The 21,279-nt window shown below is 51.6% G+C and overlaps 1 protein-coding gene across 1 annotated transcript; it reads right to left on the bottom strand.

Annotated features, from left to right (window-relative positions):
• Window positions 1-186: 186 nt before the first annotated feature.
• On the bottom strand, window positions 187-19,874 carry LOC142818954 (transmembrane cell adhesion receptor mua-3-like). The gene is made up of 13 exons (XM_089774871.1): window positions 19,721-19,874; window positions 18,493-18,552; window positions 12,519-12,656; window positions 9,306-9,461; window positions 9,055-9,210; window positions 8,316-8,471; window positions 7,768-7,923; window positions 5,707-5,862; window positions 4,922-5,077; window positions 3,697-3,852; window positions 1,636-1,791; window positions 851-1,006; window positions 187-197 (listed from the first exon to the last, which is right to left on the bottom strand). Exons 1-13 carry the CDS (start codon window positions 19,749-19,751, stop codon window positions 187-189), a joined length of 1,644 nt encoding a protein of 547 aa, XP_089630997.1. The 5' UTR covers window positions 19,752-19,874.
• Window positions 19,875-21,279: the final 1,405 nt, after the last annotated feature.

Raw genomic sequence — 21,279 nt, 5'->3', positions numbered from 1 at the left:
GGAGCTAGTGTAAAGGTCCAGCCCTCACCCCATGGCAGGGGTGGATTGGGGCATAGCCACACCCACTGTGCTGTGGTTAGTCTCTGCTACGGGGAGCCGTAGTGTAGTAGCAGCAGAAGGTTCCATGCTGGGACCAGCGAGTGTCTCTTGCTCTGCCCCCAGCTGACTCCCTAGAAATCTAGGGATTTAATCCAAACCTGAAGACAGAGGCAGGGGAGATTTTGGCCTCCTCAACACACTGGGGAACCGTGGAGGACCACAGTTGACCATAGACTGAGGGCACGTCTAAACTACATGGCTCCATTGATGGAGCCATGTAGATCTGTTTGTTCGGCAAAGGGAAATGAAGCCATAATTTAAATAATCGCAGCTCCATTTAAATTTAAATGGCTGCCACGCTCTGCCGATCAGCTGTTTGTCGGCAGATTGGGACAGGCTGGATGCTCCCGTGCCAACATGAAAGCCCCTTATCGACCTCCCCAGTAAACCTCATCCTACGAGGCGTAACGGGGAGTTCGATAAAGGGCTTTCACTTCGGCGTGGGAGAGTCCAGACTAGCGCGGTGAGCCGACAAACAGCTGATCAGCTGTTTATCGGCTCAGCGCAGCAGCCATTTAAATTTAAATGAAGCCGCGATTATTTAAATCGCGGCTTCATTTCCCTTTGCCGATCAGCCTAATCTACATGGCTCCATCGATGGAGCCATGTACTATAGACACACCCTGAGTGCCATGTGGATTGGGCACCTTTGGTGCAACCAGTGGAGTCTTTGGTGCACCACCAAGCCTGGAATGAACAGGTGTGTGCGGGGATCCCAGCAGGGCCAGGTGGGTTAAAGAGGAGAACTCACCCTGGCAACTGTTCTCACTCATGTGTGTGAAAGTGGCTTTCCCAGAGCTCGACGTGAAACCATCGTTGCAGGCGCAGTGGAAACGCCCAGGCTCGTTGGTGCAGGTGGCGTTGGGGCCACAGTTCACGCCAGAGGGCCCCTGACACTCGTCAATATCTACAATACAAGGGAAGCTCTGCACAGCCCCGGCAGGGAGACATTCCCCGTTCTCCCCCCTGTGCTGACCTGGCACTGGGAGACCCAGGATCTAGGTGACTGGTGCCCGGAGCATTCGGCAGTCACAGGCCGGATTCACAGCGACACTGAGGCCCTGCTGGGCCATTCTGGCAGCATCATGGCCTCTGACAGCCACTCCTCCTGTGCAGGGGCTTCCCCAGCCAGCCGGGAGCTAGTGTAATGGTTCAGCCCCCACGCCATTGCAGGGGTGGATTGGGGCATAGCCACACCCACTGTGCTCTGGTTATTCTGTGCTCCAGGGAGCCGTAGTGTAGTAGCAGCAGAAGGTTGCATGCTGGGGCCAGCGAGTGTCCCCTGCTGTGCCGCCAGCTGACTCCCTAGAAATCTAGGGATTTAGTCCCAACCTGCAGACAGAGGCAGGGGAGATTCTGGCCCCCTCAACACACTGGGGAACCGTCGAGGGCCACAGTTGATCATAGCCTGAGTGCCATGTGGATTGGGTACCTTTGGTGCAACCAGTGGAGTCCCTGGTGCAGCGCCAGGCCTGGAATGAACAGGTGTGTGCAGGGATCCCAGCAGGGCCAGGTGGGTAAAAGAGGAGAACTCACCCTGGCAACTGTTCTCACTCATGTGCACGAAGGTGGCATTCCCAGAGCTCGAGTTGAAACCATCGTTGCAGGCGCAGTGGAAACTCCCAGGCTCGTTGGTGCAGTGGGCATTGGGGCCGCAGTTCATGCCAGAGGGCCCCCGACACTCGTCAATATCTGCAATATAAGGGAAGCTCTGCACAGCCCCGGCAGGGAGATATTCCCCGTTCACCCCCCTGCGCTGACCTAGCACCGGGAGACCCTGGATCTAGGTGACTGGTGCCCGTAGCATTCGGCAGTCACAGGACGGATTTACAGAGACACCGAGGCCCTGCTGGGCCATTCTGGCAGCATCATAATTTAAAATGACCTTAGCAAGTTAGAGAAATGGTCAGAGGTAAACAGGACGAGGTTTAATAAAGAGAAATGCAAAGTGCTCCACTTAGGAAGGAACTATTAGTTCCATACATACAAGATGGAAAGCAACTGTCTAGGAAGGAGCATGGCGGAAAGGGATCTAGGGGTCATAGTGGACCACAAGTTGAATATGAGTCAACAGTGTGATGCTGTTGCAAAAAAAGCAAATATGATTCTAGGTTGTATCAACAGGTGTGTTGTAAGCAAAACTCGTGAAGTCATTCTGCCGCTCTACTCTGCACTAGTTAGGTCTCAGCTGGAGTACTGTGTCCAGTTCTGGGCGCCACATTTCAAGAAAGATGTGGAGAAATTGGAAAGGGTACAGAGAAGAGCGACAAGAATGATTAAAGGTTTAGAGAACATGACCTATGAAGCCAGGCTTCATGAACTGGGCTTTTTTAGTTTGGAAAAAAGAAGATTAAGGGGGGACATGATAGCGGTTTTCAAATATCTAAAAGGGTGTCACAAGGAGGAAGGAGAAAATTTGTTCCTCTTGGTTTCTGAGGACAGGACAAGGAGTAATGGGCTTAAAGTGCAGCAGGAGAGGATTAGATTGGACATTAGGAAAAAATTCCTAACTATCAGGGTGGTCAAATATTGGAATAAATTGCCAAGGAAGGTGGTGGAATCTCCCTCTCTGGAGATATTTAAGAACAGGTTGGATAGACATCTGTCAGGGATGGTGTAGACGGAGCTTGGTCCTGCCTTGAGGGCGGGGGGCTGGACTCGATGAGCTCTTGAGGTCCCTTCCAGTCCTATTATTCTATGATTCTATGGCCTCTGACAGCCACTCCTCCTAAGCGGGGGCCACCCCAGCCAGCCGGGAGCTAGTGTAAAGGTCTAGCTCCCACCCCATGGCAGGGGTGGATTGGGGCATAGCCACACCCACTGTGCTGTGGTTATTCTCTGCTCCGGGGAGCCGTAGTGTAGTAGCAGCAGAAGGTTCCATGCTGGGGCCAGCGAGTGTCTCTTGCTCTGCCCCCAGCTGACTCCCTAGAAATCTAGGGATTTAATCCAAACAGAGGCAGGGGAGATTTTGGCCTCCTCAACACACTGGGGAACCGTGGAGGACCACAGTTGACCATAGACTGAGGGCACGTCTAAACTACATGGCTCCATTGATGGAGCCATGTAGATCTGTTTGTTCGGCAAAGGGAAATGAAGCCATAATTTAAATAATCGCAGCTCCATTTAAATTTAAATGGCTGCCACGCTCTGCCGATCAGCTGTTTGTCGGCAGATTGGGACAGGCTGGATGCTCCCGTGCCAACATGAAAGCCCCTTATCGACCTCCCCGGTAAACCTCATCCTACGAGGCATAACGGGGAGTTCGATAAAGGGCTTTCACTTCAGCGTGGGAGTGTCCAGACTAGCGCGGTGAGCCGACAAACAGCTGATCAGCTGTTTATTGGCTCAGCGCAGCAGCCATTTAAATTTAAATGAAGCCGCGATTATTTAAATCGTGGCTTCATTTCCCTTTGCCGATCAGCCTAATCTACATGGCTCCATCGATGGAGCCATGTACTATAGACACACCCTGAGTGCCATGTGGATTAGGCACTTTTGGTGCAACCAGTGGAGTCTTTGGTGCAGCACCAGGCCTGGAATGAACAGGTGTGTGCAGGGATTCCAGCAGGGCCAGGTGGGTAGAAGAGGAGAACTCACCCCGGCAACTGTTCTCACTCGTGTGCGTGAAGGTGGCATTCCCAGAGCTCGAGTTGAAACCATCGTTGCAGGCGCAGTGGAAACTCCCAGGCTTGTTGGTGCAGGTGGCGTTGGGGCCGCAGTTCATGCCAGTGGGCCCCTGACACTCGTCAATATCTGCAACAGGAGGGAAGCTCTGCACAGCCCCGGCAGGGAGATATTCCCCGTTCGTCCCCCTGCGCTGATCTAGCACCGGGAGACCCTGGATCTAGGTGACTGGTGCCCGGAGCATTCGGCAGTCACAGGACGGATTTACAGAGACACCGAGGCCCTGCTGGGCAGCATCATGGCCTCTGACAGACACTCCTCCTAAGCAGGGGCCTCCCCAGCCAGCCGGGAGCTAGTGTAAAGGTCCAGCCCTCACCCCATGGCAGGGGTGGATTGGGGCATAGCCACACCCACTGTGCTGTGGTTAGTCTCTGCTACGGGGAGCCGTAGTGTAGTAGCAGCAGAAGGTTCCATGCTGGGACCAGCGAGTGTCTCTTGCTCTGCCCCCAGCTGACTCCCTAGAAATCTAGGGATTTAATCCAAACCTGAAGACAGAGGCAGGGGAGATTTTGGCCTCCTCAACACACTGGGGAACCGTGGAGGACCACAGTTGACCATAGACTGAGGGCACGTCTAAACTACATGGCTCCATTGATGGAGCCATGTAGATCTGTTTGTTCGGCAAAGGGAAATGAAGCCATAATTTAAATAATCGCAGCTCCATTTAAATTTAAATGGCTGCCACGCTCTGCCGATCAGCTGTTTGTCGGCAGATTGGGACAGGCTGGATGCTCCCGTGCCAACATGAAAGCCCCTTATCGACCTCCCCAGTAAACCTCATCCTACGAGGCGTAACGGGGAGTTCGATAAAGGGCTTTCACTTCGGCGTGGGAGAGTCCAGACTAGCGCGGTGAGCCGACAAACAGCTGATCAGCTGTTTATCGGCTCAGCGCAGCAGCCATTTAAATTTAAATGAAGCCGCGATTATTTAAATCGCGGCTTCATTTCCCTTTGCCGATCAGCCTAATCTACATGGCTCCATCGATGGAGCCATGTACTATAGACACACCCTGAGTGCCATGTGGATTGGGCACCTTTGGTGCAACCAGTGGAGTCTTTGGTGCACCACCAAGCCTGGAATGAACAGGTGTGTGCGGGGATCCCAGCAGGGCCAGGTGGGTTAAAGAGGAGAACTCACCCTGGCAACTGTTCTCACTCATGTGTGTGAAAGTGGCTTTCCCAGAGCTCGACGTGAAACCATCGTTGCAGGCGCAGTGGAAACGCCCAGGCTCGTTGGTGCAGGTGGCGTTGGGGCCACAGTTCACGCCAGAGGGCCCCTGACACTCGTCAATATCTACAATACAAGGGAAGCTCTGCACAGCCCCGGCAGGGAGACATTCCCCGTTCTCCCCCCTGTGCTGACCTGGCACTGGGAGACCCAGGATCTAGGTGACTGGTGCCCGGAGCATTCGGCAGTCACAGGCCGGATTCACAGCGACACTGAGGCCCTGCTGGGCCATTCTGGCAGCATCATGGCCTCTGACAGCCACTCCTCCTGTGCAGGGGCTTCCCCAGCCAGCCGGGAGCTAGTGTAATGGTTCAGCCCCCACGCCATTGCAGGGGTGGATTGGGGCATAGCCACACCCACTGTGCTCTGGTTATTCTGTGCTCCAGGGAGCCGTAGTGTAGTAGCAGCAGAAGGTTGCATGCTGGGGCCAGCGAGTGTCCCCTGCTGTGCCGCCAGCTGACTCCCTAGAAATCTAGGGATTTAGTCCCAACCTGCAGACAGAGGCAGGGGAGATTCTGGCCCCCTCAACACACTGGGGAACCGTCGAGGGCCACAGTTGATCATAGCCTGAGTGCCATGTGGATTGGGTACCTTTGGTGCAACCAGTGGAGTCCCTGGTGCAGCGCCAGGCCTGGAATGAACAGGTGTGTGCAGGGATCCCAGCAGGGCCAGGTGGGTAAAAGAGGAGAACTCACCCTGGCAACTGTTCTCACTCATGTGCACGAAGGTGGCATTCCCAGAGCTCGAGTTGAAACCATCGTTGCAGGCGCAGTGGAAACTCCCAGGCTCGTTGGTGCAGTGGGCATTGGGGCCGCAGTTCATGCCAGAGGGCCCCCGACACTCGTCAATATCTGCAATATAAGGGAAGCTCTGCACAGCCCCGGCAGGGAGATATTCCCCGTTCACCCCCCTGCGCTGACCTAGCACCGGGAGACCCTGGATCTAGGTGACTGGTGCCCGTAGCATTCGGCAGTCACAGGACGGATTTACAGAGACACCGAGGCCCTGCTGGGCCATTCTGGCAGCATCATAATTTAAAATGACCTTAGCAAGTTAGAGAAATGGTCAGAGGTAAACAGGACGAGGTTTAATAAAGAGAAATGCAAAGTGCTCCACTTAGGAAGGAACTATTAGTTCCATACATACAAGATGGAAAGCAACTGTCTAGGAAGGAGCATGGCGGAAAGGGATCTAGGGGTCATAGTGGACCACAAGTTGAATATGAGTCAACAGTGTGATGCTGTTGCAAAAAAAGCAAATATGATTCTAGGTTGTATCAACAGGTGTGTTGTAAGCAAAACTCGTGAAGTCATTCTGCCGCTCTACTCTGCACTAGTTAGGTCTCAGCTGGAGTACTGTGTCCAGTTCTGGGCGCCACATTTCAAGAAAGATGTGGAGAAATTGGAAAGGGTACAGAGAAGAGCGACAAGAATGATTAAAGGTTTAGAGAACATGACCTATGAAGCCAGGCTTCATGAACTGGGCTTTTTTAGTTTGGAAAAAAGAAGATTAAGGGGGGACATGATAGCGGTTTTCAAATATCTAAAAGGGTGTCACAAGGAGGAAGGAGAAAATTTGTTCCTCTTGGTTTCTGAGGACAGGACAAGGAGTAATGGGCTTAAAGTGCAGCAGGAGAGGATTAGATTGGACATTAGGAAAAAATTCCTAACTATCAGGGTGGTCAAATATTGGAATAAATTGCCAAGGAAGGTGGTGGAATCTCCCTCTCTGGAGATATTTAAGAACAGGTTGGATAGACATCTGTCAGGGATGGTGTAGACGGAGCTTGGTCCTGCCTTGAGGGCGGGGGGCTGGACTCGATGAGCTCTTGAGGTCCCTTCCAGTCCTATTATTCTATGATTCTATGGCCTCTGACAGCCACTCCTCCTAAGCGGGGGCCACCCCAGCCAGCCGGGAGCTAGTGTAAAGGTCTAGCTCCCACCCCATGGCAGGGGTGGATTGGGGCATAGCCACACCCACTGTGCTGTGGTTATTCTCTGCTCCGGGGAGCCGTAGTGTAGTAGCAGCAGAAGGTTCCATGCTGGGGCCAGCGAGTGTCTCTTGCTCTGCCCCCAGCTGACTCCCTAGAAATCTAGGGATTTAATCCAAACAGAGGCAGGGGAGATTTTGGCCTCCTCAACACACTGGGGAACCGTGGAGGACCACAGTTGACCATAGACTGAGGGCACGTCTAAACTACATGGCTCCATTGATGGAGCCATGTAGATCTGTTTGTTCGGCAAAGGGAAATGAAGCCATAATTTAAATAATCGCAGCTCCATTTAAATTTAAATGGCTGCCACGCTCTGCCGATCAGCTGTTTGTCGGCAGATTGGGACAGGCTGGATGCTCCCGTGCCAACATGAAAGCCCCTTATCGACCTCCCCGGTAAACCTCATCCTACGAGGCGTAACGGGGAGTTCGATAAAGGGCTTTCACTTCAGCGTGGGAGTGTCCAGACTAGCGCGGTGAGCCGACAAACAGCTGATCAGCTGTTTATTGGCTCAGCGCAGCAGCCATTTAAATTTAAATGAAGCCGCGATTATTTAAATCGTGGCTTCATTTCCCTTTGCCGATCAGCCTAATCTACATGGCTCCATCGATGGAGCCATGTACTATAGACACACCCTGAGTGCCATGTGGATTAGGCACTTTTGGTGCAACCAGTGGAGTCTTTGGTGCAGCACCAGGCCTGGAATGAACAGGTGTGTGCAGGGATTCCAGCAGGGCCAGGTGGATAAAAGAGGAGAACTCACCCTGGCAACTGTTCTCACTCGTGTGCGTGAAGGTGGCTTTCCCAGAGCTCGAGTTGAAACCATCGTTGCAGGCGCAGTGGAAACTCCCAGGCTTGTTGGTGCAGGTGGCGTTGGGGCCGCAGTTCACTCCAGTGGGCCCCTGACACTCGTCAATATCTGCAACAGGAAGGAAGCTCTGCACAGCCCTGGTACTGGGTTGTGTCTGTGAACTGTACCCAAGGCCCCTCCCCAGGCGCAGGGAGAAATTAGCAGCAGGAGGCTGCGTGTAGAGGCCAGTTATGATCCTCTCACTTCTACGAGGTGCCTCTTTGCAAACTTCGCTGTCTATTCCCTATCCAAAGACCGAGGCAGGGGAGACTCTGGCTACTCTGCGGGAGGGGGTGTGGTTCAAGGTCACATTGAACATGAGTCCAGCGAGTGCATGGAGGGCTTTTATTGCAATTGCCAGCACCCCTTGTGCAGCACCAGGCCAAGGTGGCTTGAGTCTTCCTGCTTATCCTACCCTAGGGGGTTTCAGCAGGGCAGGGTTGGTCTAAGGGAGAACTCACCCCCGCAGCTGTTCTCTCTCACGTGTGTGAATCTGCCTTTCCCAGAGCTCGACTTGAAACCATCGTTGTAGGTGCAGTAGAAACTCCCAGGCTCGTTGGTGCAGGTGGCGTTGGGGCCGCAGATCACTCCAGTGGGCCCCTGACACTCGTCAAAATCTGCAATATAAGGGAAGCTCTGAACAGCCCTGGCAGGGAGATATTCCCCGTTCGTCCCGCTGCGCTGATCTAGCACCGGGAGACCCAGGATCTAGGTGACTGGTGCCCGGAGCATTCGGCAGTCACAGGACGGATTTACAGAGACACTGAGGCCCTGCTGGGCAGCATCATGGCCTCGGACAGACACTCCTGCTAAGCACGGGCCTCCACCCCATGGCAGGGGTGGATTGGGGCATAGCCACACCCACTGTGCTCTGGTTATTCTGTGTTCCAGGGAGCCGTAGTGTCGTAGCAACAGAAGGTTCCATGCTGGGACCAGCGAGTGTCCCCTGCTGCGCCCCCAGCTGACTCCCTAGAAATCTAGGGATTTAATCCCAACCTGCAGACAGAGGCAGGGGAGATTCTGGCCCCCTCAACACACTGGGGAACTGTCGAAGGCCACAGTTGACCATAGCCTGAGTGCCATGTGGATTGGGCACCTTTGGTGCAACCAGTGGAGTCCCTGGTGCAGCACCAGGCCTGGAATGAACAGGTGTGTGCAGGGATCCCAGCAGGGCCAGGTGGGTAAAAGAGGAGAACTCACCCTGGCAACTGTTCTCACTCATGTGCACGAAGGTGGCATTCCCAGAGCTCGAGTTGAAACCATCGTTGCAGGCGCAGTGGAAACTCCCAGGCTCGTTGGTGCAGGTGGCGTTGGGGCCGCAGATCACTCCAGTGGGCCCCTGACACTCGTCAATATCTGCAACAGGAGGGAAGCTTTGCACAGCCCTGGTACTGGGTTGGCCTGAGGAGGGGTTCTCAGCAGGGATGGGTGGGTGCCAGGGGAGAACTCACCCCCGCAGCTGTTTTCTCCCATCTGTGTGAATCTGGCTTTCCCAGAGCTCGACTTGAAACCATCGTTGCAGGCGCAGTAGAAACTCCCAGGCTCGTTGGTGCAGTGGGCGTTGGGTCCACAGTTCACACCAGTGGGCCCCTGACACTCGTCAATATCTGCAATATAAGGGAAGCTCTGCACAGCCCCTGCAGGGAGACATTCCCCATTCGCCCTCCTGCGCTGACCTGGCACCGGGAGACCCAGGATCCAGGTGACTGGTGCCTGGAGCTTTCGGCAGTCACAGGCCAGATTCACAGCGACACAGGTCCTGCTGGGCCATTCTGGCAGCATCATGGCCTTTGACAGCCACTCCTCCTGTGCAGGGGCTTTCCCAGCCAGCCGGGAACTAGTGTAATGGTCCAGCCCCCAGCCCATGGCAGGGGTGGACTGGGGCATAGCCACACCCTCTGTTCTGTGGTTATTCTCTGCTCCGGGGAGCTGTAGTGTAGTAGCAGCAGAAGGTTGCATGCTGGGATCAGCAAGTGTCCCCTACTGTGCCCTCAGCTGACTCCCTAGAAATCTAGTGATTTAGCCTAGAAGGCTAATGGCGTATTAGGTTGTGTTAGGAAAAGCCTTGCCAGCAGATCCAGAGATGTGATTATTTCCCTTTATTCGGCTTTGGTGAGACCCCACGCGGAGTACTGTGTCCAGTTCTGGGCCCCCAGCTACAGGAAGGATGTGGATACATTGGAGAGGGTCCAGCAGAGGGCTATCAAAATAATTAGTGGGCTGGAGCATCTGTCATATGAGGAGAGACTGAGGGTATGTCTACACTACCCTCCTAATTTGAACTAGGAGGGTAATGTAGGCATACCTCACTTGCAAATGAAGCCCGGGATTTGAATTTCCCGGGCTTCATTTGCATGAAGCCGGCCGGCGCCATTTTTAAATGCCGGCAGTTCGAACCCTGTGTCATGTTCTCTAGACCTTTAATCATTCTTGTCGCTCTTCTCTGTACCCTTTCCAATTTCTCCACATCTTTCTTGAATTGTGGCGCCCAGAACTGGACACAGTACTCCAGCTGAGGCCTAACTAGTGCAGAGTAGAGCGGCAGAATGACTTCACGAGTTTTGCTTACAACACACCTGTTGATACAACCTAGAATCATATTTGCTTTTTTTGCAATAGCATCACACTGTTGACTCATATTCAACTTGTGGTCCACTATGACCCCTAGATCCCTTTCTGCCATGCTCCTTCCTAGACAGTCACTTCCCATCTTGTATGTATGGAACTGATTGTTCCTTCCTAAGTGGAGCACTTTGCATTTCTCTTTATTAAACCTCATCCTGTTTACCTCTGACCATTTCTCTAACTTGCTACGGTCATTTTGAATTATGTCCCTATCCTCCAAAGAAGTCGCAACCCCACCCAGTTTGGTATCATCTGCAAACTTAATAAGCGTACTCTCTATCCCAAAATCTACATCATTGATGAAGATATTGAACAGTACGGGTCCCAAAACAGACCCTTGAGGAACTTCACTTGTTATCCCTTTCCAGCAGGATTTAGAACCGTTAACAACAACTCTCTGACTACGGTTATCCAGCCAATTATGCACCCACTTTATCGTGGCCCTATCTAAGTTATATTTGCCTAGTTTATCAATAAGAATATCATGCGAGACCGTATCAAATGCCTTACTAAAGTCTAGGTATATGACATCCACCGCTTCTCCCTTATCCACAAGGCTCGTTATCTTATCAAAGAAAGCTATCAGATTAGTTTGGCATGACTTGTTCTTCACAAACCCATGCTGGCTATTCCCTATCACTTTATTACCTTCCAAGTGTTTGCATATGATTTCCTTAATTACCTGCTCCATTATCTTCCCTGGGACAGACGTTAAACTGACCGGTCTATAGTTTCCTGGGTTGTTCTTATTCCCCTTTTTATAGATGGGCACAATATTTGCCCTTTTCCAGTCTTCTGGAATCTCTCCTGTCTTCCATGATTTTTCAAAGATCATAGCTAAAGGCTCAGATACCTCCTCTATCAGCTCCTTGAGTATCCTGGGATGCATTTCATCAGGACCAGGTGACTTGCTGACATCTAACTTTCCTAAGTGATTTTTAACTTGTTCTTTGTGTATCCTATCTTCTAAACTTACCCTCTCTCTGCTTGTATTCACTACGTTAGGCACACCTCCAGACTTCTTGGTGAAGACCGAAACAAAGAAGTCATTGAGCATCTCCACCATTTCCAAGTTTCCTGTTACTGCTTCTCCCTCCTCGCTAAGCAGTGGGCCTACCCTGTCCTTGGTCTTCCTCTTGCTTTTAATGTATTTATAAAAGGTCTTCTTGTTTCCCTTTATGCCTGTAGCTAGTTTGATCTCATTTTGTGCCTTTGCCTTTCTAATCTTGCCCCTGCATTCCCGTGTTGCTTGCCTATATTCATCCTTTGTTAGTTGTCCTAGCTTCATTGACTATGTCGGGTAGCCTATTTCATAAGCCTCTGTCGGCAGAGGCATGTAGTCTAGACATACCCCTAGGGTTACCAGGTGTCCGGTATTCAACCGGACAGTCCAGTTTTTGGGCCCTCTGTCCAGTAAAAAAATCCAGAAAATACCGGACATGCGCAATGTCTGGTATTTTCTGGTTTTCCGGCTGGGCACCCAACGGAAGCCTGTCGCGGGCGGTGGGAGTGGCTGGGAGGCGGGACGTGATTGGCACTGGGAATCTCTGGTTGTGTCTAAAGTAGGAGTGATGCCTTGAGGAGGAGGTGAAGTCCTGTCCGTGCTCCTGAGCGCTGTTCAAGTGCGTTGTGGAGAGGTAGCCAAACTTGCTCGTGCTTTGCCGGGACTGCACGTGGGACAGGCAGCACCCAGGGATCTGCACGTGCCTGGATTAGTCCTGTTCCCTGCCGGCCGATTCTCTCTCCCCCCCCTCCCCCCGGCTTCCTGCCTTGGCCAGCCCCGCTCCCCTCGACCTCCTCCCACCCAGCCCAGCTTCCTGCTGGCCGGTTCCCCCGATCTCTCCTGGCCAGCCCCGCTCCCCCCACTTCTCCCCAATCTCCCCCGGCCAGCCCTGCTGCCCCTGACCCCCCCCCAGCCCTAATTCCCTCCCACCCTGCCCCGGCCAGCCCTGCTCTCCTCCCGACCGCTCCCTACCCCCCACTCCTCTCATTCCCCACACACTGCCCCACACGGTGGGTCACACGAGGAGCCCCGTTACCTTTACAGGGCTCCTTTGTGTCCGTGAAGCAGGGACCCCTTTGTGATTGGAATCCATCCAGACAGGTGCACTGGGTTCTGCTCACACACTTGGCATTTAGTGGGCACCATAGATCGGGGCATATCTCCGTGTCATCGGCTGGGAATGGAAACCAGAGTGAGCCGCCTGCGCCATCTGTCCCCTTCCCACGGTTCGTCGCATGCCCTGCAGGCTTCTGCCCATGCACTGCCAGCAGCTCTTTGGCCCCACATCTCATAGACTCATAGACTTTAAGGTCAGAAGGGACCATTATGATCATCTAGTCTGACCCCCTGCACAGTGCAGGCCACAGAATCTCACCCACCCCTCTTAGAATAATCCTCTCACCTATATCTCAGATATTGAAGCCTTCAAATACTTTGAAGACCCCAAGATGCAGAGAATCCTCCAGCTGTGATCTGCGCCCCATGCTACAGAGGAAGGCGAAAAACCTCCCGGGCCTCTGCCAATCTACCCTGGAGGAAAATTCCTTCCCAACTCCAAATATGGTGATCAGCTAAACCCTGAGCATGTGGGCAAGACTCACCAGCCAGACACCTAGAAAGTTTTCTATAGTAACTCCTATCATCCCTCTATTGACCTATTTCCCACTGATAATGAATGGTCAATTAGTTACCAAGATCATGTTATCTCATCAAACCATCCCCTTCATAAAAACAGCTAGTTTAATCTTGAAGCCAGATAGATCTTTTGCCCCCACTACTTCCCTTGGAAGGCCGTTCCAGAACCTCACTCCTCTAATGGTTGGAAACCTTCATCTAATCTCAAGTCTAAACTTCCTACTAACCAGCTTATATCCATTTGTTCTTGTGTCCACATTGGTATTAAGCTTAAATAATTCCTCTCCCTCCCTGGTATTTATCCCTCTGAGGGTATGTCTACACTACCCCGCTAGTTCGAACTAGCGGGGTAATGTAGGCATACCGCACTTGCAAATGAAGCCCGGGATTTGAATTTCCCGGGCTTCATTTGCATAAGCCGGGCGCCGCCATTTTTAAATCCCGGCTCGTTCGAACCCGGTGCCGCGCGGCTACACGCGGCACGGACTAGGTAGTTCGGACTAGACTTCCTAGTCCGAACTACCTAGTCCGTGCCGTGTGTAGCCGCGCGGCACGGGGTTCGAACGAGCCGGGATTTAAAAATGGCGGCGCCCGGCTTATGCAAATGAAGCCCAGGAAATTCAAATCCCGGGCTTCATGTGCAAGTGCGGTATGCCTACATTACCCTCCTAGTTTGAACTAGGAGGGTAGTGTAGACATACCCTAATATATTTAAAGAGAGCAATCATGTCCCCCCTCCTGCTCGCTCGTCAGCCAGGCTGGAGGTAGCAGTGCCTAGTCGCTGGTGAGCACAGTCAGCCTCTTGCACCCTTGTGGAAGGGAGGGAGAGGCCACTCCCATCGCCACCCCACACCACCCTGGCTCCAGCCAGATGTAAAGCAGGCAGGGGTTGTGTGGGCTCTACAGGACAACACAGTCTGTACCCTGCCCTGCAGCCTGACCCCTCCCATTTCTGACCTGGGCTTCCTCATTTCCACAGTTCTGCTGACGCCCCTCAGGCCTGACCCTCAGCCCTGGCTGTTCTAGCCCTGGGATTCCTCCCACCCCCCCAAACCACTATCACAGCCATACCCCCTATCTGGACCCCAGGCCTGAGCTCTGGGCCCAGGCAGAGTTGTGTCAATAGGTCTCAATCCCCCAGCCACTAGGCCAGCTGGCTGTCTGATCCCCCACCCCCTGGGCAGAGAGTGAGGCCTAGCAACACCGTCAGGAGGCGTCTCCGTGAGACTCGGTGTTTAAAAGACAGTGGCCTAGGGGCAGACTAGAACCTGTAAGCAGAGTGGCAAGAGAGACGGAATGGACCAATGGCCACAGAGGGACTCAACCTCACACATGGAGACAGCCAGGCTAATGTTCCCTCTAATTTTTCCGTCCACGTGTGAAATAAATCGTGTTCTGTGCACTGATGCATGAGTAGATGTGCATCACCAATAGAAACACCTGAGGGCGCTCTGCTAATCAGCTGGGCAGCACCTTAAACTGTCCTTGTGCCTATTCAAGTTATAGGGAACAGTAGGCCAGACCTTCAGGGGGTGTAAACTGGCAGCGAGGGCCTTTCTGTGTTAGTCTGTATCTGCAAAACCAACAAGGAGTCCTATGACATCATAGGGTATGTCTACACTTGCACCCTCTTTCGATAGAGGGAGGCAAATGCAGACATTCAAAATTGTAAATGAAGCTGGGATTTAAATATCCCACGTTTCATTTGCATAATCTCGTTATGGCGCTATTTCAAAATAAAAACGCTGTGTAGATGCGGTTATTTCAAAAGAAAAACCTTCTTCCAAAATAACGGTTAAACCTCATTTTATAAGGAATAGGGGGTTTTCAGAAGAAGGGTTTTCTTTCAAAATAACCACATCTACAGAGCGTTTTTATTTCAAAATAGCACCATAACATGATTATGCACATGAAGCGTGGGCTATTTAAATCCCAGCTATATCTACACTAGCCACCCTAGTTCGAACAAGGGTGGCTAATGTAGTCATTCGAACTTGCAAATGAAGCCCAGGATTAAAATATCCCGGGCTTTATTTGCATGTTCCCGGGCGCCGCCATTTTTAAATGCCCTGTAGTTTGAACTCCCTGCCCACAGCTACAAGCGGCATGGGGCAGGTAGTTCGAACTAAAGCCTCTAATTCGGACTAACATTACTCCTCCTGCAATGAGGAGTACAGGTAGTTCGGAATAGGAAGCCTAATCCGAACTACCTAGTTCGTGCCACGTGTAGCGGACATTTAAAAATGGCGGCGCCTGGCAACATGCAAATGAAGCCCGGGAAATTCAAATCCCGGGCTTCATTTGCAACTCCGGTTGCCTACATTAACCACCCTAGTTCGAACGAGGATGGTGGTGTAGACATACCCTCAGAGACTTGTGAATGGCTTTCCCCTAGGCTAAAGCCCCAGAACACCCGAATGAGACTTGCTATGACTGGAGAAGCACGTGGTAATTGCCCATGGAAACTTGGAACGCCAGTCAGCGACGGGTCAGTGGGGAATCAGTTCGGAGTGAGGAAATGGTTGAATTTACATCAAATTTAGCCACATAAGGTCAATGTTCTAAGTGACACACTACCAAGCCTGTCACGTCAGCCAGAGGCACCGCTGAAGTCGATTTCAGTACTCCTGCTTTTCACAAGGAGTAACTCTATTCCCAACCTTGCATGGTCGAATTTACAGTCAGGTAGACACAGCACTGGCCAAAAGTCCAGGCTCTTGGCCTCCAGGGGGCCTCCTGCATTTTCCCAGTCTGATTAATCTGGCCAGAACTAGCGCCTCTATTGCTGTCCCAGGTGAACAGAGAAAGGTATAGGAAAAGTTGAAGTGCATTTCCCAGGTAGCCAGTGTTGCGAGCACATCTCAGAGCAAGCCGCACCGTGTGGACATGGCTTCAACTAATTCCCGTTGCATTGAAACAAGTGCAAATACTTCCGCTCCCTTGGGCTCCAGTTCCCAGAGGTGCAAAAGAGCAAGAGGGTGGTGTGTTCAGGAGAACTTGGACCTCATCGAAGTGGGGGGAGCTGTTGTTGAACTCCTCCTTGCTGGGGTCTAGGCTGCTCATGTACAGCTTCATGAGCCATGGGGGCAAGGGGTAGGCTGGGTTGCCTGGGATCACAAGAGGCATTTCCACCTCTCTGACTCTGAATTTCCTGTCTGGGAAAAAAGGTGCCACTGTGCATCTTTCAGAAGAGGCAGGTGTTCCTAAAGATGCATGTGTCATGCGCCTTCCCTGGCCATCCCATGCTGATAACGGTGAAATGGCTCTTGTGGACCTGCAGCACCACAGAGAAGAACCCCTTGCGGTTTATGTACTCCTTGGCAAGGGGATGGGAGGCCAAGATGGGGATGTGTGTTCTGTCACCCCACTGCAGTAAAGGAACCCTGTCACGGCAAAGCCAACCAGTATGGTATCCTCATTCCCCAAAGTCACAACCCGCCGTAGCAGGGTGGCATAGATTGCCCCTCACTGTAGATTTCCCCACTCTGAACTGATTCCTCACTGACCCGGCGCTGACTGGCGTTGCAAGTTTCCATGGGGCAATTACCACGTGCTTTGCTAGTCAGAGAGGGTCTCATTTGGGTGTTCTGAGGCTTCAGCGAAGGAGAAAGTCATTCACAAAGTTCCAAGCACATGGCCTTGCCCGTGCGGAAGTTCTGCTGCTCATCCCACCTCTGCGTCACGATACAGTCCCATCAGTCTGAACTTGTCTCATGACGCGAGAAGCAGCGTAGCACCGTGTCCACATGACTGACTGGCAGTGAGTAACACCCCTTCCTTCCCTCGCAGGAGTGGGGCCCAACGGTCAGTCAGTCTCACCACTTCCCTCAGGGTAGTTGTTGTGTGTTGGGTTGTAGACATCGATGTTGTTATACTAACTGAGTTAGGTTACTGGGGTCAGCCCATCTGGTTTGAGCTTGTTCTAGTTAGTTCTGTGTTATGCAATAAAATGGACACTTGCAACTACTCAAGCTCTCTGTATTTCCACTGATTTCTTCCTATACTGTGGAACTCCACACAACATAATAGTAGAGGCACCTAGTGGCCACAGTCATACAGTGCATAGCAACACCCCTTTCCTCAGGGAAGTGTGGCCCAGCAGCCAGAGTCAATGTCATCCCTGTAGCACCCCCGCCGCCCTGGGGGTTAATAGGGATGGGATAGGGAGAGTTGCATGTAACAAGTTTCTTCATATTTTAGAATGAGCTGGCATTTTTGTTTATTTTGGCCTAGTAATTTACTTTGATCTGACATTTTCCCCTAGCAACCAGTTAAATCCTAGGGGTTGTACTTCATACAAACATTTTTGTGTATTATCAAGCCCAGTGTAAATAATTGTTAACTGGGAGGGAATGACCACTGTGCATTTCTTTCCTTGATAAAGGGGACTGACCTTGGGAGCTTTCTCTATGTTAAACTTTTACAGAGTAAGATGGATTTGTTTGGGGGTTTTGGTCCCTTTGGGGGTTGGTTTCCTGGTGCTCAGCCCTTATAGCTGAGCCAGAAGCTGAGCTGGTTCAGTGTCTATGCTGCTGTGCAGGGGGGAGGTAACCCCAACTCTGTGCCTTGGCCGGAGCACACCAGAGCTTTTGGCCCTGCTTGGCAGGATAGTAGGGAGCCCCAGAGGGCAGGAAGATGGGTATCAGTGGCTTGATTAGCACACCAAGTGATAGTACCAAGGAGAATGCTCTGGCCCAATCCATGACTCTTGAGTCCAAAGTCACATCCTTAAACCTGTTCTTCTGATACCTAGGCTGCTTACAAGGAGAGAGCTACTGTTTGCATCCTCTGAGGCTGCTTTTAACTAGCATCTTTCCACCTTGTCTTTTGGGGACTATACTGTGCCCTTCATCTCTTTGTTCTTCACACACGTGTCTCAGGTACCAAGAGTGTGACATATCTTTAGGGTTTTCCAGCAAGAGCATCTGCCAGCCTGTGCCTATGGCAGAACTCCCCTATGTGCTCATGCTGATTGATAGGGGAACAAGGGTATAGAAAGGCAAAGGCCAGTTCAGGCCATGTAACTGCTAGAAGTGTGTACACAACACAATATTATGGGCACGAAGTGCATAGTAGCAATATTAATATAGCTAATGTGAATCAAATCTTTAGATCACGCGAGGTCTGATTTTAGCCCAGCGTACAGCTGTGGACACACATAAAATAGATTTAACTCCCCTCAACTATTCATCAGTTCTTGGTGACCCAGATCCAACGGCCCCAGCCCCCGCTACAGAGCTGGGAGCTCCATTGAGAGCTGCCCCCTCATCCCCATATCAGCTTCACAGCAGACATGCTCTGCGTAGGGCTCTTGTGATGGGCACTAACGCATCCCATGCAGCATTCTGTTCCATTCCACCAGCCTGGGAACCTACCTGCTGATGTTGGAATGGTCCCGGGTGGCAGAGTGGGGACGAGGACCACGAGGAGAAATACTGGAGAGAAATAAATGTGTTTTTACAACGTTATACACACAGAAACGAGCAACACAGAAGCTGTATCTAGACTGGCAAGTTTTTCCGCAAAAGCACCTGCTTTTGTGGAAAAACTTGCCAGCTGTCTACACTGGCCACTTGAATTTCCGCAAGAGCACTGACGATCTCATGTAAGAAATCAGTGCTTCTTGTGGAAATACTATGCTGCTCCCGTTTGGGCAAAAGGGCCAGTGTAGACAGCTCAGATTTGTTTTGTGGAAAAGAGCTTCTAGATTGGCACGGACACTTTTCTGCAAAAAGTGCTTTTGCGGAAAAGTGTCCGTGCCAATCTAGATGCTTTTTTCCGAAAATGCTTTTAACAGAAAACATTTCTGTTAAAAGCATTTGCGGAAAATCATGCTAGTCTAGACGTAGCCAGAGAGACTGAGACAGAAAGAGTGAGAGAGGTCTCCTGGCTTCTGCCCATCTTAAATTTTGCTAGATGACTCTCCTGTGATTGTGGTGTAAATCCAATGAAGTCAATTCAGGGCCAAGATACTCCTACGCTTTGGCTACTGCCAACTTCTGGAATGGTCCCTTGGGGAAGGGATGGTTCAGGAGGAATCGGGGAAGGTTTTAGGCTGCTTGCAGGCACCAGACTGAGCCACAGTCATCCCCTGGGATTCAGTGGTTGGGAACGTGGCTGAAAGCATCTTAGATCCATCCAGGCTCGGGTCCTATGGTGAGTCCCTCTCCGCCAGCCCCAGGAATCCGATCTGTAAATCTAAGGGTGTTTCAGCAAATCTGGATGGAGTCTCAATTAGTGCAACATGAGCACAGGAGGGAGCAGAGGAAATTGCCTGTCACACCAATGTAGGTGTAAATTCGAGCTCTACTTGGGCTTGCTCTGAGCAGCTGGTCTGCTAGAGATACAAGTGTGGCCTTGTTTGGGCAAGTAACAGGAGAGGCTCCCTGCTCCCTCATCCCTGTCCAAGACCAGAGGTCAGCACTCAGGGCAGCTCACCCCTGCTGCCGCCGTGGGGACACTTCTAATTGTTATATGCAGCTAGACGAGAGCGAGCACAGCGGAGCACACACCTTCCAGCTCTCATGCAGATGGACACATGGACCCCTTGAGGCCCCCCAAACCCCATCCCTGAGTCCTGCCCATCGACTTTGTTCCACTCACCCAATGGACGCACGTCCCCTCGGGTTCCCATGCTGGCGCCAACACCCTCAGGAGAGGGTGAGATCTGAGGGCTCTGAACTTTGCAGCCTCCTTATCTTGGAGAAATTAGGCAGGAAGTCAAAGTGACTCACGTCCTTGTTTCAGATCATATCAACCTAGTGTACCACACATGGCAAAACACTGTCCAGCCTGCCCCACCCTCCCTCCTGCTGCCCTCCCTCATCTCCCAGCCCATACTCGGTTACTTTGCAGTGAGACCCTATGGGGAAAACCAAGCAATGTGCAAATGGCCCTGACCCATTTCACGGAATCACAGGAATGGAGAGTTGCAAGGGAACTGAGGAGCTCGAACAATCCAGCTCCAGGTGCTCAGGCAGGACCAAGCGGACCTAGAACATCCCTGGCAGGTGTGCATCCAGCCTGTTCATACAGCCTGCAATGACAGGGACTCCACAACCCCCTCAGTGCATGTTCCTCTGCTGAACCATCCTCAGAGTTAGAAAGCTTTTCCTAATATCTAACCTGCTTCTGCCTTGCTGCTGACTATGTTGGTTCCTTCTTGTCCTACCCTCGCGGAACCTGGGCACCACTTATCACTGTCTTTCTTATAACAACCTTTTGCCTATTTGCAGTGTTATCACATCTCCCCTCAGCCGTCTCTTCTCTGCACAAAACATTCCCAATTCTTTCAACCTTTCCTCATGGGTCATCTTTTCTAATCCTCTGCTCATTTCTCTTGCTTTCCTTGGACTCCGTATAGTTTATCCTCATCCTTCTTTCAGCCCAGCGTCCCAACCTGGACAAGGTACTCCCACGCCACGTAGCATCACCTCCCATCTCTACCCACCCCACTCCGGTTATACAGCCCAGAATGACATTTGCCTTTATCGACAGCCTCGCACTGTAGACTCACATTTCATTTGTGGGCCACCAGAAACTTCAGACCCTTTTCTGCAGTTCTGCTGCAGAACCAGCGAGTCTCCGTACCTCCCTGACGAGATTTGACCCTCCTCAGGGACTAGAGGATACTACCATGTTTCCTGAATTAGAGTTGGAAAAGACTTTAGAAATTCTACCTCTTCCCCACATCCACTAGGCTGGATGCCTATGAAGAAAATTACCTGTTTGGGATCATTTGTTCTTGACAAATCCATTTGGCTATTCCTTATCACCCTAGTATCCTGAAATTGGTTGCTTAAGCATGTGTTCCCGTAGCCATCTGGGAACTGAGTTAGGCTGTCTGGTCTGTAATTCCCCACTTTTGCCCTTTTGTGAAGATTGGCACTGTTTGCCCTTGTTGGGAACTTTACTTATCCTCCACAAACTCTGGAAGATAATCACCAGTGGTTCAGAGATTGCTTCAGCTAATTCCTTAAGGACTAGGGCGAATTTTGTCAGGCACTGCCAAGTTGCATTGATTGAACTTAGGTTAACAAAGACTATTTAGCTATTTGTCATTTCCCTATTCTGGCCACTGTTCCTTCCCTCTTGCTAATATTAACGAATGTTGTGTATCTGCTCACAATTAACCTTTTTAATCCTGCATTCAGGAAAACTGA

Source organism: Pelodiscus sinensis, chromosome 31, assembly GCF_052426305.1.
Source record: "Pelodiscus sinensis isolate ZL-2025 chromosome 31, ASM5242630v1, whole genome shotgun sequence".
Lineage (NCBI taxonomy): Eukaryota > Metazoa > Chordata > Testudines > Trionychidae > Pelodiscus > Pelodiscus sinensis.
The sequence above is the reverse complement of the archived record's forward strand: the minus strand, read 5'-3'. Positions and strand labels throughout refer to the sequence as shown.

What these genes read in the sequence shown, in the direction of transcription:
- LOC142818954 (XM_089774871.1), bottom strand. Translation starts at nt 19,751, where the DNA reads ATGGGAACCCGAGGGGACGTGCGTCCATTGG. An exon ending in AGGGGACGTGCGTCCATTGG is followed by an intron (nt 18,553 to 19,720) that starts GTGAGTGGAACA and finishes ATTTCTCTCCAG; the next exon opens with TATTTCTCCTCGTGGTCCTC. An exon ending in GAGTGAGAACAGTTGCCAGG is followed by an intron (nt 5,078 to 5,706) that starts GTGAGTTCTCCT and finishes CTTGTATTGTAG; the next exon opens with ATATTGACGAGTGTCAGGGG.